The sequence below is a fragment of the Labrus bergylta genome, chromosome 14 (assembly GCF_963930695.1).
Source record: "Labrus bergylta chromosome 14, fLabBer1.1, whole genome shotgun sequence".
Lineage (NCBI taxonomy): Eukaryota > Metazoa > Chordata > Actinopteri > Labriformes > Labridae > Labrus > Labrus bergylta.
In genome coordinates, this window is record NC_089208.1 from 17,340,124 (window position 1) to 17,360,013 (window position 19,890).

At 38.1% G+C, this 19,890-nt stretch overlaps 1 protein-coding gene across 2 annotated transcripts in view; it reads left to right on the forward strand.

Annotated features, from left to right (window-relative positions):
- Positions 1-19,890, forward strand: part of rxfp2a (relaxin family peptide receptor 2a) — a 40,732-nt gene that overhangs the window by 12,648 nt on the left and 8,194 nt on the right. For both annotated transcript variants that reach the window (XM_065962982.1, XM_020644069.3), the window contains exons 3-12: positions 538-621; positions 1,253-1,358; positions 4,398-4,469; positions 6,414-6,485; positions 6,952-7,023; positions 10,494-10,565; positions 13,065-13,139; positions 13,706-13,777; positions 16,567-16,638; positions 17,706-17,780. In XM_065962982.1, coding sequence (XP_065819054.1) covers positions 538-621; positions 1,253-1,358; positions 4,398-4,469; positions 6,414-6,485; positions 6,952-7,023; positions 10,494-10,565; positions 13,065-13,139; positions 13,706-13,777; positions 16,567-16,638; positions 17,706-17,780 — 772 coding nt within the window. The remainder of the gene's footprint in view (positions 1-537; positions 622-1,252; positions 1,359-4,397; positions 4,470-6,413; positions 6,486-6,951; positions 7,024-10,493; positions 10,566-13,064; positions 13,140-13,705; positions 13,778-16,566; positions 16,639-17,705; positions 17,781-19,890) is intronic.

The following is a 19,890-nucleotide window of genomic DNA, read 5'->3' on the forward strand; positions in this document are numbered from 1 at the left end:
GGCTCTGTATTTGGCAGGAGGAGATGTAATTTAATTCCCTGGCGTTGGCTGGTAGCTGATGGTAAGCTGTGCTTGGTGTGCCCACAGATTGAGCTTCTTTTCAGAGACAACGTGTGTGACAACATGTTTGACAGCCTGGTTTGGCTTTGCTTCGTGCCACTGGTGCAAAATTTGTTTTTCACTTGAAAAAACATTTACAGCCAATTAAAAACCCATTCAGATGTTTCAGAGCTAGTTTAGTTGTTATAGCAGAGTGTGTGGCCTGGCCAATTGTTGTTAAAGGTTGTTAGGGCATAAAAAGTTGCATTTTGGATCTGTTTTTTCCAAAAATAACTTTGTTTAAGTGTTAGGAAGTTAAAACAACAGCTACTTTCAGCTCCACTCCTGCAATCTCTCGTGAAGCACATTTGACTCTGTCATTAAAGTTCATGATATTCAGCAAAGAGACGGTGCATGATGTTCTGTCTACATGGACCAACAGAATGAGCTCAAAATAAAAGTACCTCTTTGTTGGTTTTAATTGTTTTTGCGTTACAGGGGACAACATTGGATGGGCGGACTTATTTGGTCAAACACTACAGAATGCCAATCGTATGGAGCAGTATTTCCTAAATGAGTGTTGTAAGTTTGTTTATATGTACAGTATTTGTATTTGCTTGAATGTGTTAAGGTATTAATGTTGACCTGTTTGTCAGTGTTTGTGTGTTAACACATTTATTTATATAGAGAATCATTTGTATAATTTTAAGTCAGAAGCAATTTGAAGGGAACGTCTATACACTGCGCAAATAAATGAAGGAAACACTTCTATCACACATTCCCAACAATTCCCTTTTTGAAGGATTAATATCCCTGAAGTTGAACTGACTTGGTGTTATAAAGTGACAATAGAGAGTTCTTGAGCAGTGTAAGGGATGTTTATATACAGGATAAAGTATCCTGACACCAGAAATTCCGTGAGTAGTTGGCTTGTTTGATGACATAATAAATAATACAAAAAGCAGAAGCAATTAAAATGTAACAGAATTTTATACCGACACTGACAAACAAGCTGTGTTTATTATTGATTGTTCAGGATACCTGAGGTTGGTTCAGTTCTAAAAATAATCGGAATGACTTGATGTGTGAGCCCTAATTTAACTAATTCAACATTTCAAAGTTGGTTCAATAATAAAAATACATTTATTGTTCCTTTTATAACAAAAACAGATTTCCTGTGATAAACTATGTGTGAATGAATGTGTTTGTGCAGTACTTCAGGAGTATCCAGAGAGTTGTGATTGCATACACACAGACGTGGAGTGTGTGGAGGTCAACCTGCAGGATGTTCCCTCCCTCTCTCCAAATGTCACCTGGCTGTAAGTTTGCTCTGACAACAGCAATGACTGTGGATGTGTGTGTTTAGCATGAGTGTGCACTTGTCTGTGACCACCAAGTTGTGTTCAAAGTAAAGAGTCTTCAATGTCCTCATTTGATCCAGATGCTTTTTGTACCTGGAGCCTGGCTTCAGCTAAAAGTCAAAATACACGTCCTGTTTTTCAGGTTTTTGTTTTCATTCTTGGCGATGTACTTCTCAGCAAAGAAACGGATCATTAAAACATTTATTGTTGTTAGATAAATTGATCATTTACCCACTAATCAACTAAAATTGTGACAAATAAGATCATATCTAAAATGTGCTTATTATTCATAGCTCATAAATGAATCTCATGCAGTTACTTACAACAGTGTTTCTGAATAATGGTTGTATTATGCTTAGTATTGTTTTGCATTCTGAGCTTTTTTTTAATCATCCTCCTGCTATGTTGACCTTTTGGTAACCTGCTTTGGCAGGACTATTTGCCTCTTCAGGTCTAAGCCTGACATTGAACAACCCTTAGTTTTTTTTATTATATTTGATGAAATTTGAATGTTGTTGTCACTCAGAGATTCAGAAACTCTGCTGTTGTTTGTGAGTGGCGGTTTCCTCTATCTGTTGAAATAGTCTTTTGGTCTTAAATCCAGGCTTCTTCCATCCATCAAAACCTGAAAGCATAGAGTCACACTTTTTAGCGTCTCCATGGAAACCTATTCATACTGCTAAAAAATGCAGTTTTAACTTTGTAGGAACTTTATTTTCATAAAAAATGTTAACACTTTTCAAACATGTCTTTCTTCTGGCTGTCTCATCTTTCTGTCATAGGACTATAGGGACAACTTGTTTTCCTACTTCCAGTCTTCATGCTTTGCCATTTTTATGCTAACCTATTTAATGCTGAAAATTCCAAACTATTGATGATGCTCTTCATGCCACTTTTTCAGCATGACTTTTTTTATTATTATTATTTTTTTAATAATAATCTGTAATATACCTTATTTGTTTCAAGATCACTTCAGTTCATTTAATGCCTTCGTTCTCTATTTGATTTATTTGATTTAGTGGAGTAGTGGAGACGTGCTGCACTGTGGTGTTGTTTTCAGTTTCTCTCTGATTAAAGGGGAGTTCCCTTAATAAAGTTAATTGTCGTCCCTTTTGAAAATAAATAATACAGACTACAATAGCAATTAAAAGATAATCTCTGTTTTGTTTTCCAAATTGACTATCAGTCTAAACCCACTTGTTCAGGAGGATGGTCATTTGCATCTTTTATATTGAGCCTGTCAGTGTTTCCTTTCTAAAAGAGATGTTTGTTGAGCCATTTTGTTAATTGTGGGTGTGTTAGTCTCCTCCAATTAACTGAAAATCACATAAACCCGGATCATCCTGCCTGAGTGTTTCTGTTGAATGACTCTACTACACTATAGTGTGATAGAGCACAGCTATACAAAACATGACCTTCAGCTGTTTATTCCTTATCCTCTGAATCATTGATGTTTACAAGCCAATAATAGAAGGTTTTTGGACTTCACCGAGGCTCTTTATTTCATACCTCCTCCCACATCTCGTGTATGTGTCATCCACACTATGATTACTTCGTTTTTATTTTTCAGTCAGATTAGCATATTCTCATGATTTAATATCTGAATTTGCTCGTAAAAATGTTATATTTACGTATATACCAATGATCAATTCTAAATAAACCACATTGTTTAAAAGGATTGCCATTAAAGAAGAAGTAAAGAATTAAGTAAACTTATAAGTTAATATATCCAAAACAATGAAGAAAAAAAAAAGAAAAGAATAAAGAAATCTTTCATCTGCATTTTGCGGCTGACGTGTGATGCACTTAGATGTAACAGCTGACTTGGTCCTCATGGGAAAAAAAATAAAACATGATATAAAGATACCGCATGATCACAGACTGACTTTGGTTTTAAGTTATTTTTGTTGGATGACAATTTAATGGCAGGGGATTGCATCACATGCTTGAACTCGGTGTGACCATCAGTCTGTTTGAATATCTTGTTTTATGGAAACACCTCAGGAGCACATTGGTCTCCCCCTAGGACTTTATGCCTCATTAACTCCTCTTTGAAATTTTGTGTTTACCCGGGCTTCATTTCTGCTCGCGTTCAAAAAAAAAATCCCTCCATTCTTAAGCATTTTAGGTAATTATAGCTGCTGTCATATTCCAGCATCTTCAAAGGAATGTAATTAAGAGTGAAATTTAAAATGTTGATTCTGTGGTTAAGGTAATGTAGTAACCTTTGATCTACCAGAAGCATGGGCGTGTCCAAAGTGGTGGCATGCTTCCCCCCCCCTTTAAATCGGATTGGCCACCCCAGGTGTCTCCCCAAACACCCCAAGCTATGATTAGCTATTTGCCTTATCAGAGGCGGGACTTAAGTTACAATTAACTATTTAGGCTGTTTGCGATAGCCTATAGCTTTCTTTATGTGCAAGTTTATTATATTTTCTTTTTTTGTACACTAAGTTTTGAATAAATACTTTTATTTCCTAAGACAGGTTCTTAGGAAATACCATACATGTTTGCAAGCAAACTTCTGCACATTTACCTTGGACTAACTAGCAATGAAACATTGCAAATAAATGTATTTTTACTTTAGATTGTGACTTACACGAACATACGTCTTCTTTTTGACTCCTCAAAGAATGAGGCTATGAAGACTTATATGTTGCCATTCTCTTGTGTTACTTTAAGGTAGATGTGCTTAGTGGCGATAAGAGGTGTGTATAAGGTGTGTATAAGCGCTTGGCTATTTCTGTTCCTGTCCTTAACCTTTTTAGATAACCCTGGGCCTTTAAAAGTTTAATAGTTTAAACGTAGACTCTGACAGATGGTGCCTCTGTTTATGCGAAAATTTGAGTCCATGAACTTTTTAAAAGCCATTTCAGAAACAAAGGCAAGTAGTTCAGATTGGTGCATAATGACTTAGACCTTTAGTCCTTCCTCTCTCTCAATGCAAAATGTGTGTGCTGATTGTCTAACTGTGGCATTTCATGTCCTCTGTTACAGCTCGCTGAGAAGCAATGAGATCCGAGTGTTATCAGATTTGGTTTTCTCTGAATACTCTGCCTTGGAGAGACTGTGAGTATTTTTCTCTTTGAATTGTCACTTTGGATTGGGTTGCTCCTCATCCATGTGTTTCTGCATTCAGTCGGTGAAAGTGTAGCTAGGACTTCAGGTTCTGCTTGAGAAGATTTTACTGAAGGTGACTTAAAAAAAGGGGTCATGTTGAAGTGAATGAAGAAAAAGTGGAAAGGCAAGCACATGCATTCAAGAGGAGATCAAAATCAAAAAGCACTCAAAATTAAAACTATACTTTGCAAACAATAGTACTTAAATCATTACTGATAATGGTCCTTACTTGTGACTCTTAATACTCCACAATAATTATCATCTGAAGTATTATTATAGTAATATATACATATTCATAGATGCTTGGTAAATTACAATTTAGAGGGCCATGAATGTGGGATGCACTGTTATACAGATTCTAAGGTAAAGGCTGCCTTTTAAAAAAAGGAGATACAAAAGGGACTTTAAAAGTGTTGTTGATAAAGCCGCGCTGTTTACTGATAGTGAAACAGCCTGAAGGACAGTCTACCCTGGCATCTCACATGGTAATTTAAAGATTATATTCCATAATTGTAAGTTTTTTTCCTTGGGATGACAGCGGTATAATGTTCACAGAACTCCTCTGCTAATGCAGTTTTTATCAGGGTTTTTCAAATGACCTCCACTCAGTCATCTCTGGCGCCCTTTTCCCTCTGTAAGCTGTTTTCCTTTTTAACGCACATGGAGAAAATTCTCATAAGTCGACATGACAAATACTCCCACACGACCGGGATAGTCTCCGGCTGTAAGCAGGGACGCTGGGAGTCAGTTTCAGTTCAGTGTGCTGAATTAAAATTGTGCACAATCACAAGTTGTTCTGACAATATTATGAGAACAAACTCAATTTTTTAGGGTAACATCTAATTATTCTGCTCGGTATGACAGGATAATCAGACATCTTTAGTTTTCTTGGATTACGTTTAGACTTCTCGGAAACACCCCGATGTGTGCACAGAGATGAAAAGCTCCAACCTGCTGTGAATTGTATCATAAACCACTTACGAACTACTGCAGGAAATGCACAAAAAGGCGATCACACATTCTGGTGTACTACATCTACAAATCCCACAAAACGGGTAAAATGTAAGGTTTAACCTTCTTATAAACTGACAGTTTAAATTGGGCAGGAATTAAGGGGGTTCTCTGATCTGGTCAGCTATCACTGATAATTGAAATACAGTATATATATATATATATATATATATATATATATATATATATATATATATATATTTATTTATTTATTTATTTAAACATTTCAATTATCAGTGATAGCTGACCAGAAGACTTTTTCTGAAAGAAGGTTTATGGGGTTTGGTGTTGGTAAAGATTAAAGAACAACATAAAACTCACACTAGATGCTTACTGTTCATGTCTTTAGAGATAACACATCTCATGAGTACTGGCTTTGACAATTAATAATATTAATAATAATTCATTTATAAACCACAAACTTGTTTCAGACTTTGTTACTAGCAGTCAAATAAATCTGTCCCCTTTATAGTTTTTATAGCTTTAGCAAAATGTGCATCATACAGTGCATATCAAATTACATCTGATAATTGGCACATGGTACACTATACTTTCACATTACTAATGAAGACTCGAACTACCTTAATTAATTAAGTATGATCTTTGCATCAGTCAGGTTTCATAAAAACTCTGAACAAGAGTTAACCATCTCAGTTCAATGTAGAGTAATGATTATATCTTTGAAATGATAGAGACAACACAACCTCTGTTTCTGTCTTTAAAGTTCATGGAACGTTATGTTTCCAAACTTTTAGTAGGTATTAAGGTCAGTGTGTGTGTGTGTGTGTGTGTGTGTGTGTGTGTGTTTAAATGGGAAAGGTGTGAATGACAGAGATAAGCAAATTGCAGAGTTCCATTAAAGGGTTTTGCCTCTGCACACAGGTTTCTGCAGAACAACAGTTTGCAGCATATATCCAAAAATGCCTTCAGCGGTCTGCACAACTTAAAGCGGTTGTAAGTACCCTGCTCACCTTGACATTGTCAGCTCTTACTGGAACCATCACTTACTGTGTTTAAGTTTTAACATTTTGGTTGAGTCACTCTCTGAGAAGTTCTCTGTCATTTTGTATACGTATGAAGGAAATTGGAGCTTTACCAAACATTCTCCACTGTTCTTCATCACATCTGCAATTCGTCACAGAGATTATGTTAATTTGATAAAAGCACATGCAAGTATCACACATCTGCCGTTTATTTCCAAAGTTGAATCATTAAGTGGTTTGACGAAATGACAACAATAAAAAAAGCCTAATCAAAGTAGTTCTTACTTTCATCTCACCATTTGAAACACATGTTAAATATGACAAAAGGACTGCAGATACATGTTGTGGACTGAATGATATCTGGGAGTTAGAGAGACTACACTGGAATTTGTATTTTCAGCCACTCTTTCTCTGTTTCTCACTGTTTTTTCTCACAGGTTCCTCAGTGAGAACTTGATAGCCTCACTTAGTCCCGGTGTGTTCAGGGATCTCTATCAGCTAGAATGGCTGTGAGTAACACACACACCTGCACACGAGCATGTGGGAAAAGTTATTGTGTTGTGTACTGAAGTTATAAATGGGTATAGCATGCTTTAGTCAAACAAAAGTACAGATTCATAAAGACACATCCAGGTTGCCATAGTCTTCTTTGTGATATCTTGTGTTATCTCTAAAGTTTAATATGTGTTTTATATTTGTATGGGTTTCCTTTTAGGCATCTGGAACTTCCATTTTCAGAACTTTATTAGTGGTTTGGGGTCCCTACTGAAAAACCAAAATTCCCTTGTGTTGGAGAAAGGACAGAGAGCTGGGAGAGTTGTATTTATTCATGCCCGTAACCAATCATAAACTCCATAGCCTGGAGCTGTTTGGATTTAATTTTCTTATTTTCAGCATGAAATCAGTTTAGAGTCGAGCGTACCACTGAACAAAAGTGTATCTGTTCATCCACTGATGTTGACAGCTTTAAGGCCTGGGATTTGTTATCGGTTAAGAATTTAATTTGAGCCGTTTAGCCACTACAGATGTTCGGAATACATCTGCCAATGTGAACAAAAAAAAAAGGTGCTACCAACATCTAAGACGCTGCAGGGAAAATTTCAATATGTCACCCTGCTGCCAACCAGTAAAGCTAATGAAAATGTATAAGACTCATAGTGCTGGAAGAATTACTTTTCTATCTTACTTAAAGGCAGGGTTGGTAATTTTAAACGAGCATGATTTTGAAAGTAGCATTCCTTCACTGCTTCATCCACACCCAACGCCCTCCCCTCTGTGCTCCCTCAAAAGCCACACCCCTCATTTACATGCACTAGCGCGAGAAGTAGACCTCAGCTCATCGATTGCATTGTGTAGAAAATACGTCGTCTCATGTCTCATTCAGCAGTAAGTAAACACTAAACTTATAAAACATGTAAAAAAACAAAAACGTGACTATTTTACTACTCACAACGGCCAATGACAAACTCACAGTATAAACTCCGCCATCGGTGAGACGCTTTGAGCGTGGGCTAGTGCACGCAAGGAGTAGAGAACGAGCAGGGAGACAGGGAGGCATAATTGGTTCATCACATTGGTGTCTCTTGGCAGACATTGGTCAAAGTTTTTACAGGCTTACAAACTGCTACAGATGATGGATTTTCTTTGTTCCTTTTTCAGAGCACGAGTTATTAATTTCTGTCAGGACCTAAAGACAATTTCAACCAAAATCTCAAAAAGTATATCTGGAGGAAATGACCAACCCTGCCTTTAAGTAAAAGTACTTCTTTCTCAATGTATAAATAGCTTTGACCAGTTAAAGTCATGAATTTCTATTCCTAATTAATTAAATTGTAAGAATATGCTTATGTTATGTATTATACTAAATACACCTTAACATCAGAAGCCCTTCTTTTATAGTATAATGTTCCCTGCAAATGTAATCTTCTGAGTTTGCTCATACTGATGTTTGAATATGTAAGCGGCATTTGAATGATTAGACTTCTCTAGGTGGCACTATCTTTACAGTATGTGGTTGAGTAAGCTCCTAAGAGCTGAGTTTCCCAGACAAAGCGTCAGCCCTTCCAAAGGTTCATCAGAAAAAGTCTGAGGGGTCGTGGGATAAATTATGGGAGAGAAAACAGAAAGAGAACATCAATCTGGTTTCAATTTTTAAGATACTCCCTTGTTTAATTTGCAACATGTAATGGGAATTGAGGGTTCTGTTGCCTTTGATTGTCTTATTTGGACATATGAGATGAGATGAGATGAGATTCAACTTTATTGTCATTACACATATACAAGTATAGAGTAACGAAATGAGGTTTGGCATCTCACCAGAAGTGCAAATAAGCAGAAAGTGCAAGAGTCTGTGCTATGTACAGTAATTACAAAATTTACAGATGTAGACTAAAAAAAGTGAATTATTAGGTATATATGGATGGCTGGATTAATGGGATGCAATAAATATAAATAAATGCTATAAATATAAATAAATGCTATAAATATAAGTGTATTTTTAGGATTATAATATACAGATTAAGGTGCAGTGAGCATGCTATACTAATAATATACAGATTAAGATGCAGTGAGCATGCTATACTAGTTTACAGATAATATAAAGAATATGGACATAATATGAACATACTATAATACAATAATACAGATGGATGAGAGATGAGTGTGTGTGTGACCAGGAGGAGTGGTGGGGGGATGATGGGTGTGAGGTGATATGTAGGGGAAAGGGGGGTCAGCAGGGTGCGGAGAGAGAGAGGGAGAGAGAGAGAGAGACAGAGTTCAGAGTTCGGGGTGTGAGGTGATATGGAGGGGAAAGGGGGGTCAGCAGGGTGCGGAGAGAGAGAGAGAGAGAGACAGAGTTCAGAGTTCGGGGGGTAGAGTTCAGTAGAGAAACAGTTCTGGGGAAAAAGCTGTTCCTCAGTCTGCTGGTTCTGGTCCGGAGGCTTCTGAAGCGCCTGCCGGAGGGCAGGAGGGTAAACAGTCTGTGGGCAGGGTGGGAGGAGTCTTTAAGGATGCCGTGAGCTCGCCGCAGACAGCGTTTTCTTTGGAAAGAAAGAAAACATGTGGGAATGATTGACACAAAACAGCACACAGAAGATTTTGATTTTGTTTTTTGCGCAACTTAGTTTTCTAATGTCATTCAAATGGTTTCAGTGGTAAGGGAGGTAAGAGATGTGAACATGACATCAAATCTCTGGCGCTTGTTTCATATCATTCACTTTGAGAATCAGAAATACTTTTATTGGCCCCTGTATGTCAAGGAATTTGATCCTGGTTTTACTGTCAATAAACAAAAGCATTCACTCTATGTAAGGGCTTATAGATACTATACGTCTTAAAATGATAATTAAATACAACAAATACAATAACACTTGTGGACAGTGAGATAGTTGAGAAAATATTAATGCTAGGGGAGATGAGAATAATTCAGAAATACAGACGAGAAAGACAAAGTCTAAAGCATGTAAAAAGCAAACACAATAGAAAAGCAGATGTGAGCTAGTTTGGTTCTTATAGCTCATTTAAGACTAAACAGATAATATCAGTTCTTTGCTGTTTAGGCCAAGTCATGAAGGGCAGCTAGAATCTTTAAAACACTTACCAGACGTGGCTGTTTGCTGAGTATGAAGCCCTAAAGCTTGAGCTTTTTTCACCACCAACAGAAAGAATGCTTCACCAGGCTTCAATCAGTCTAATTCACAGCATGGTGTAAAAGCCCTTTCTTACTCTGTTTTATGTAAAGTTTTCAAGCTAACATTAACAACTCATTCAAACATTCTCACAACTTCCCCTCAAAAGTGTGACGGTGGCCTAAGCACCTGCTTAATACCCTTGGGTACAAGATGGTGGTCTTGATCATCTCATCTAATTCTAGCTAGGAAAGTGAAGCCCTTCCACCCAAGAGGTTGAATATTATGTAAAACAAAGATGAAACAAGTTTGGTCAAGGGATTGCTTAATATAAAAGTACTTGTTTTTTCCAGGATGTTGGATCACAACCCACTGAGCATCTTGTCCCAGGATTCCTTCATTGGGCTCCAGTCTCTCATGTATCTGTGAGTTTCATCATTTTAACTCTGTTTTCAGGTTATCTGACTTCTAATCACAAACTACTGACATTTTCCTGGTTCACTGAAATGACAACTGAAAGTTTCACTTGTGTAAATATATCAAATTTGTTTAAAATATATAAAATATTAGAAATCAGCACCTACTGTTCAAGATTTTATTAAAAAAAACAAGTTACCCAATATAAAGAAATAACCAGAGAGGTTAAAGAGATTCTATGAGTCATCTTATATTTGTGCACCCTCACAGTACAGTTTCAAGGTGTAAACCATGCTGCAGTTTTTGCATCGTTTTCTTCTTTTATTTTTCCTCTAAACACTCTGAGAACATCAAGAGCTTTCGTGCTTGTCAGATATCTGATTAGATTCACTCTGTGAGTTGATTTTGCTAAATTACACACCTCATTTCATGCACAGTCACGTCTTGGTGTTCTGACGACCGTCATCAAGTCGTGTTTTGAGGGAGTCGGTAGAAAAGTCTCTGAATGGATGTCAAAAGGTCTCCCCTGGCAATTTTTTGTTTTGTTCATACACCAAAATGTAAAGTCACGTGTGTTTAAAATCAGGCAGAATATAAGCAGTTGGAGCCAACTGAAGCTCTTAACAGAGAAAAAGAAGAACTATTAAACGATAAAATAAAAAGTTCAAATGAGCAATAGGCAGTCTGTCTCTGTCTCTACTTGTTATTCTCTCTTTATCCTTAGCATCTCTTTCCACCTCCTCATCCATTCTTTCAGTTAACTAAAGTTCTCTCTATCTTTTCTGGAAGCTGTCCACAACAGATATCCATTTCAGTAAATGACCTTCTAATGTGCATGTAATGGGGCTATAGCCATTTAAATCAGCTCTCACTCTTATTGTCTCTGTTGTACCTCCCAGGACTGATTTTGAGAGAGAAACGTCTCCTTTGGTTTCTCCCTTCATCCTTGGAATCTGAGGAGGGCTCCCTGTCTCCACTCTCTGCTTCTTTCCCCTCACATCTGTCTAAAGTGTGGCCACCCAGAATATCAGAGACTCTTTCTTGAATGCAACAAAAACTGCAGGAGATCAAATGTGCTGACTATTCTGTAACGTCTCTGTGGCTCAGGAGATTAAACTCAATATATCAGAATGGTTTCATGTTCTACAACTAGATCATGTACTTCGTTTTAATGACCACCATTTAAAAGTAAAAGCTTGAGACTGATTTTTCTGGCAAACCGTCCGACGGCTCAGGGAGGGAAAGCAGGGCTTGCCACAGGGGTGGAGGGCTGCTGACCCGGACTGGGGACATCGTTGGGCGGTGGAAGGAATACTTTGAGGAACTCCTGAACCCAGACAACACGTCTTCTGAAGAGGAGGCAGAGTCTGAAGATCTGGGGGAAGCCTTACCACTAACCTTGGCAGAGGTCCCTGAGGCAGTTAGAAAGCTCCTCAGTGGCAAGGCGCCAGGTGTGGGTGAGATTCGCCCCGAGATGCTTAAGGCTCTGGACATTGTTGGGCTGTCTTGGCTGACACGCCTCTTCAGTGTCGCGTGGAAATCTGGGACAGTGCCTGTGGAGTGGCAGACCGGTGTGGTGGTTCCCATTTACAAAAAGGGGGACCGGAGGGTGTGCTCCAATTATCGTGGGAATCACATTTTTCCAGCCTTCCGGGAAAAGTTTACTCTAGGGTGCTGGAAAGGAGGCTCCGGCCGATTGTTGAACCTCGGATGCTGGAGGAACAATGTGGATTCCGACCCGGCCGTGGGACAGTGGACCAGCTCCTTACCCTCGCAGGGCTTCTTGGCGGGGCATGGGAATTTACCCATCCAGTCTACATGTGTTTTGTGGATTTGGAGAAGGCTTTTGACCGTGTCCCTCGGGGGATCATGTGGGGGGGGGGGGGGGGGGGGGTACTGCAGAAATATGGGGTCCAGGGGCTGTTGGTACGAGCCATCCGGTCCCTGTATGACCAAAGTGGGAGCAGTGTCCGCATCCTCGGCACAAAGTCAGACACGTTCCCAGTGCGTGTTGGCCTCCGCCAGGGTTGCCCCTTGTCACCGGTCCTGTTTGTGATCTTCATCAGCTCCTACATTCTGGGGGGAGCTCGGAGTAGAGCCGCTGCTCCTTCGCATCGAAAGGAGCCAGCTGAGGTGGTTTGGGCATCTGTTAAGGATGCCTCCTGGACGCCTCCCTTTAGAGGTTTTCCAGGCACGCCCAACTGGGAGGAGACCCCGAGGCAGACCCAGAATACGCTGGAGGGATTATATATCTCCTCTAGCCTGGGAATGCCTCGGAATCCCCCAGGAGGAGCTGGAAAACGTTGCTGGGGAGTGGGAAGTCTGGGCTGACTTACTGCGCCTGCTGCCGACCTTGGATAAGCAGAAGACAATGGATGGATGACTAGATAAATTGTATTTGTCTTTCCCTTAAATTGCTTCATCGCTGTAGCTGTACATTTATTTTTTTAGGTAATTGTTTATGTGCCTGTTTTTTTTGATGACATTTAGTTTCTTTCTCTCATCAGGTCCATGGTCGACACCTTATTGCAACAGCTTCCTCACCCGAGCTTCTGTCAACACATGCCTGCCTTGGACTGGCTGTGAGTCTGCTCTGACAGTGTACTTGTGTGTGTGCAGGTGTGTAGTGAATAAGTGTGATTAAGCAGACAGATGTGCGTGTGATGATGGGGAAAAAAACGAGGCAGGTCAACTGAGGTGACAGTGGACTTAGTAGCGGACAATATGAGATTCAGACGAGTGGTCCTCATGTTCTACTTCAACCTGATGTGAAGTGTCAGTCTCAGTTGATGTCACTGCTGGCAGTCGCATCAATAAACTATTTTTAGCCAGCAAGTGCATACTGGAGAGGTCGTGCTGGATCATTCTAACAATGACCTCTTGCTATCTGTTATGACTTTTAGCTGCGTTCTTGTTGTGAGCACTAACATCCACTCCTTTAAATTCCAAAACAAACTTTAGCTGTCACTATATTTTTGTTATTTTCTCACAGTTTTCATTCAAGTCAAATTACATATATTTAGTTCTTTTGTATTCTCATTTGAATGAAACTCGTAGATAAGTAACCATCATGTGACCACAACATTTGGTTCTGTCTTGTTAAAGTCGTTGCACGCTCAGTTCTTTTTTCTTTTTTTTTTGCTCTCAGGGATCTTGAGGGAAACCAGATTCAAAACCTCAACTTCTCCATCCTAAAGACTTGCAGCAAGCTCGAGGTTCTGTGAGTATCCCACTCTGAAATGTGATAAAAGCCAGACGTTTCTTGAGACCCATTTTTTTAAGTTAACAAAAGTCACAATGTTTTCTGTATGTAATGTAAACTCAGTTTAACTGTAAAGGACAGAAAGTTAACCTCAGACTTTGTTGAAAGTTAGTTTTCAGTTCAGATTTTCTACCCCTCTCTCTCTCTCTCTCTCTCTCTCTCTCTCTCTCTCTCTCTTCCACTAAAGCAGACACCAGACACACTTGTCCACTTTTATTCATTTAAATTAAGAATAGATAATGGTCTGAAGTGTTACCTGTCATGTCACATTACTGCAGAGTACGACAAACAAGGACACACACAGCTGCACACACCTCGACGTTCAGACACCTTCCAGAGGCTTATTCTATACAACTTATTAAAAAACAGCAATAATGAAAAACATGGGGAATCAAAATCTATGCTCTAAAAGTACAAAAGAAAATTAGGACTGAAAGAATTTCAATAAGTACAATTACTTAAAAAGTCACGATTCATTCTATATCATGAATTATTTCAAAGCAGTGACCTAACATGTGATGAGAGACGTTCCAGTCAGCAGGGACGTGTCAGAGCAGCTAACAGAGATGGAGCTCAGGGGAGGTAAGGCTGAGCTGTAAAAAGGAACACAATCACTTTAAAGTGCATAGAGAGAACAATAGTACAAGTTGGTGTTAATGCAGCAGCTTCTGAACTTTTGAAGGTGGAGATGTTTTCCCCAGAGGTCCAGAGTGAGGGAAATCTCGGTCATCAAAGTGTTCATAATGAATGCATTAGTCAAGTTTTTTTTAGTTCCTCAAATGAAAAAGGAAGCTCATTTTTAATACTACTCCTCAACATGACACATTAAATATCAAAGGTGAAGTCAGATTTTTTAAATTCAACCAAAATTATAGTCTTTAAACCAAATGTGACTACAATAGAGAAGAAGAATCAACCAGACTGTTAACAGTGACACAAGGAACAAGTAGAAGAAGTTCATTTGGAACCATGCAGCGAAGAGAAAATACAAAGCTGTCTTCTTTATGTCTAAAAAGCAGATTTCTCCAAACTTGTGATAAAGGCTGAATCCCCAAAAATCTGACCTTTACTTCTCAGTAGAAGTGTGAAGTTTGCAGAAAAGTCTGCAAAGCTCGAGGACAATCCATCCACACTAACAATTCATTCAGTCCACAAGAATAATCTGCAGACTTTCTTTAGACTTCCACAGGCTGCTTGTATTGTGAGCCTTACCCGACTCCACAAGATTTAATAACCCACATATTCATTTTCAAACGTTGGCATTTCACATTTTCTCTAGAAATATAAATGAAGCGCTTTTAAAGAGTATGTAAAACATTTACTTTATAGCTTAACTTTAATCCTGTAAGCTCCATTAATCAGAAAAGCGTGACTGTATTGTTTTGATCTTTTTGTAAAGCTGTCTCATAGGAATAGCTTACCAGAATCGTCCCATTTTTAGGGTGCAGGGGTCAAGTTTTGCATTTTTTTTTATTATTTTATTTGTATTTTTTAATCTTCAACATTTTATGTCCGGTTGTCATTGTCTGCAAACACAAACTAGGAGGGATGGAATTTCTCTCTCTTCTTCTATTTTCTAATTACGGTTGATAAGCAACCCAAAAGACAATTTCTTAAGAGCAGCTTGAGTTGACCAAACAAGGGGAGGGGTTAAAAGGCAGACAGTGAAATCTTGGCACAGGGGTAAAAAAGGGTCTCTGAATAGAGTCTTTGTTTGTTGGCATGTTTTTGCCAAATAGTCATTCAAAAGAAATGAAATGTTATTAAAGTAATGTCACTTATAAAATAAAAACACAGTTCACTTTCTAAAATAAGGCAGGGCAGCAAGTGGCCATACATTTTTTTTTTTACTCCTTTCTTCAACTTAACCAGTGAATTCTGTTTGTTGTCTCAAGACCTCGACCTATTTTTCTTGTTATCTCAAAATAACATAATTTTTTTTTTTCACAGGAAATCCAACGTTTTAATCTTGAGTTAACACGATAAAGAAGTTGAGGTATCAAGAACATAAACATAAATTACTTGTTATCATGGGAAAACCAAGTAAATAAGTCGTACGATGCATGTCCACGCAGGGCTTCTGTCGGAAGAAGACCCAAATCTGGTTTTATTTTTCCTTTCATACTGCTGTTAGTTGTTTTTATAAATCTACTGTAACAGGTCTGTGGGTACTCACCTCACTGTACCTCTTTAATTATGTTTTATTACATTTTAAGGTAAACCTTTTGACTCTACATTTCTAATTATTTGTGTCGTGTATTTGCACCATGTTCTGTTGAACAGGAATTTGTGATCATTATTGAAATGACAGAAAAGGAAAGTAAGCAACAACAAAAAACACTCATTTCACACACCTAACTCGTTCAGAATGAGAGTAAATATGTGCAGCGTGTCAATCTAGCTTCACATTTCTGTCAGGTGTCACGTTAAATCTTTTTGGTTTATGAGTGAAAGCGTATAGGATAGACTTTACTTCACCAGCATCCACTCTCTAATTTGTATTCCTTACCAGCATGGGTATGAATCGTATGAATTAGTAAATGTATACGAGCAAGAGAAGTTTCCAAAGATTTTTAAACCGCACAGAAACTTTGCTGCAGCATAGAAGGAGCATTGTGGGAATCTACAGGGAAATGTATAGATTCTAAAAGAGATTAGATTGAATCGGGGTCCCAGCTGGAGTCGACCACAGGAGACTGAAGACCATTAGGCACATCGGTGTCTGACAGCAGCTCTGTTGTGTTCAGGTTACTGATGGACAACAGGATCAGAAGAGTTCCTGAAAACACCTTCCAGTCTCTGTGGAAACTGGCTGAACTGTGAGTGTCTTGATCATTCTGTTTGCTTCAATCAATTCCCTTTCATGGAATAATTCTGAGAGTAGATAGGTGTAATCCATCACTGGGCTTCAGTGGAGACTTTTTAAAAAATCTGTTTTTCGGTTCTTTCCTGTTCAGGTGGTGATGGGGTTTCTTGTCTCACATTTTTCACAGTCCTTCACGAATGTAATTACTTTCTAACTCACCAATGCTCTCATGTCCTGCTCTAAACAGTACATTTTAATTAAAGACAAGACACAGCAATTTATTTCAAAAAGAATAATTCAGTTTTTAGTTTTGCTGTTTGTCACTTAGTGGTCAGACTGCATGAAACAATTTCATTCTCATTAAATCTGATCCACGAGATAATATAACAGTATGAATGCATTATGTGTGGAAATGTTTTCAACGAGAGATTGTTTAACTTACAAAGAAAGACTTTTAACAGGTTAGGGTTTAAAGTGATTCGCAGAACAACATTAATGTGAAAGAACTACAAAAGCAGATCAAAACTTACCGGAGTTCATTACAGGTTTCAAAGATTCAATACATTGTTGAGATTAAAATGAAAGCAATCGAATTACTAATTGAATTCAATATTAAATGATAAACATGATACACCAGGAAGCATGAAAGAATTCCCTCAAGTTCGTAAAAAAAAAATATGTGAAATGTTTTTCTGAAATGGATGTCATGGATGATGAGAAAAGCAACGTTTTGTTTATTAAAAAAAATAAAACACAGGAAAGAAAATCAACAGCTTTAGAAAGATTGACAGTGGGGAAATTAGTTTCAGTTTTTATACCATAAATTCTTCTTGGCACGAAGAAGAAGATGAAATAGGTTGGTCATTTGTATGAAGACGTTCAATATCTGTCTGTTGATTTGATTAACAGTTCTTCATGCTTTCTGTCTTCAGGAATGAACTGAAAATTCTGTACATGCATGTTAGATTTCAAAAAGAATTTGCATGTTAGACAAAGGGATTTATTTTGTCTAGGATTATCACCGTCATTTCTCTCATTCTGAATTCTCTCTCTTTCAAATTCTCTCTCTTTCGTGTTTAGGAATCTGTCCAGCAACAGGATAAAGGAGCTTCCCAAAAACACCTTCAAGAGCCTCTCTAAGTCGCTCCTTAAACTGTGAGTAACTGATAGTCTGGCAGTGAGCGCTGTGCGTCTTCATGTGAGGATTAGAGCAGGAGATCATGGTGAAGTGGAGTATATTCACTTTAAAGAATGGCTGAGGGGATTGTTTTTTAGGTTGGAATCAGAGAAGACAACTTTATCTCACTAATAATGCCTCTCAGTAGAAAGACACTAAAAATGTACGGGAGTATTTTGCTGAACAATGAAGTCTTTTTGTGGAGAAGTTAGTGTAGACTTGTGGCGGTGGCATATTTACACTTTTTTAAAGTTGTCATTATACAGATGTTGCATGTAATAGGCTTATGTAGCTGGTATTAACTTTACTTTTTTCCTTCTATGCTACCTTGTCCTTGTACTCGACAACACTCTGGAGGACAACTTTGCACTCTTTACTCACTAAATTTGTCCGACAGGTAGACACGTTATACCTCACAATATCGGCCAATAAAATCTGATTAGCTCCGTTGCACTCAGCAAAATTCTGTGCACAAACATTTGCATGACTATTAAAATGTCAACAATATACATATTGTTTCATCAGTAAGAAAGGGGGATTTTCAGCAATGATTCCAAGAGTGCTTAAACTCGAGAAAACTTTCAGCACATTTAAGACAAGACATTTAGAGATCGAGACAAGACCAATACCATGAATATCAAAGAATAAACATCACAATTATTTACCTGACAAGTCCAGTTAAACTAGCACTGCACACATTAAAACATTATACGGTTTCAGATTATGAGCTGCCAGTGAGAAACAAAATTACATTTGAAATCACCATAACTATACAATTCATGTGAGCGAGGGGTAATTTGTCTCAGTCAGAATAGACCTCTGATGTCGCTCTCTCTTTTGCTTTTATGCTATGCCTCCATGTTTAAGCCTTTTTCTATTTAATTGTCCCTCATTTTGACTATTCAAGTTTTCCTGCAAAGATGACTCACACCCTGTTTTCTTTAGTGTTACTTTACAGTTTGAGCGAAACACAAAGCTGCATGTTAAAAGCTGTTGTTTACATGAAATGAGGGGGCGGGACTGTCACACCTCCAGTCAGAGTGCTGCTCCATAAACAATGTAAACATAAAGTTAATTAGCTCCAAACTGTCTGCTCATCAGTGGAGAGCCTCAAGCTATGGAAAACAATTATACTCAGTGAACTACATGTCAGGGATGTATTTTATTCCAAAAGTTCAACTTTTCTAGTTAAAATCAACTCAGACATCCGTTTTTCACCCCAACTTTTGACCAAGCTTTACATACAAATCACTTAAACCGTTTGCCATTTTGTGTTTTTCTTTGTTTGTCCAGCTTGTATATTAGGCTTAAGAGTAATTGGTGCGTTGGTTTGTGGTTTCTGTTTGGATGAGGGCGCGAGGTAACAGCTGTGCTGCTGTCTGTTCCAGTTTGCTCTGGAATTTCAGAGGAGGAGTAAAGTACCTTATCAATCTGCCAAACTCATCAAAGGACTTTGAGATTATTCATTTCACCATCATATTAACACCTGACATCTCTGAGACAGAATGCATGGCACAAACTTTGTCTCGAGGTCAATAAAAAATTTGATTATTCATTATTTTTTGAATATCTCTCTTTGTGATAGAAGAGCTGCACAGAAAACACATGCAGTGAAAAGACAGTCCAAGTTTTCTTTATTGATCAATAAATACTTTTACAGTTTTAATGACAGCAGGAGTTAAATTGTTCTATTCTCACTTTGAGAGTCTTCTGAAATAATGTTTTACCTGTTGTGAGACAGTTACAAAAGGTCTGTCTCCACCTCCTTTTTATAGATTTGTTGAATTCCAAAATTTGATGTGATACAGTACATTAGTTCGGTTGTAACAGAGTAACTCAGCATGCACATTTCTTCAAAGTATACCGCTTAAGAAATACACAGCAATGCCAAAACATGCATAAAATACAGCACGCTATAAGTTCAGTAGGTTGTACTCTATTTAAAGTGGGACATAGAGCTATAAGATAGTTACATTTGTGAAGAATAAAATATATACAGAATTCTGATCCGCTGTGAAGTACAATTGAACAAATGTTTATAGCTGTAGGAATAAAATGAATCTGGATTCTACTCTCATTTAGCTGCAT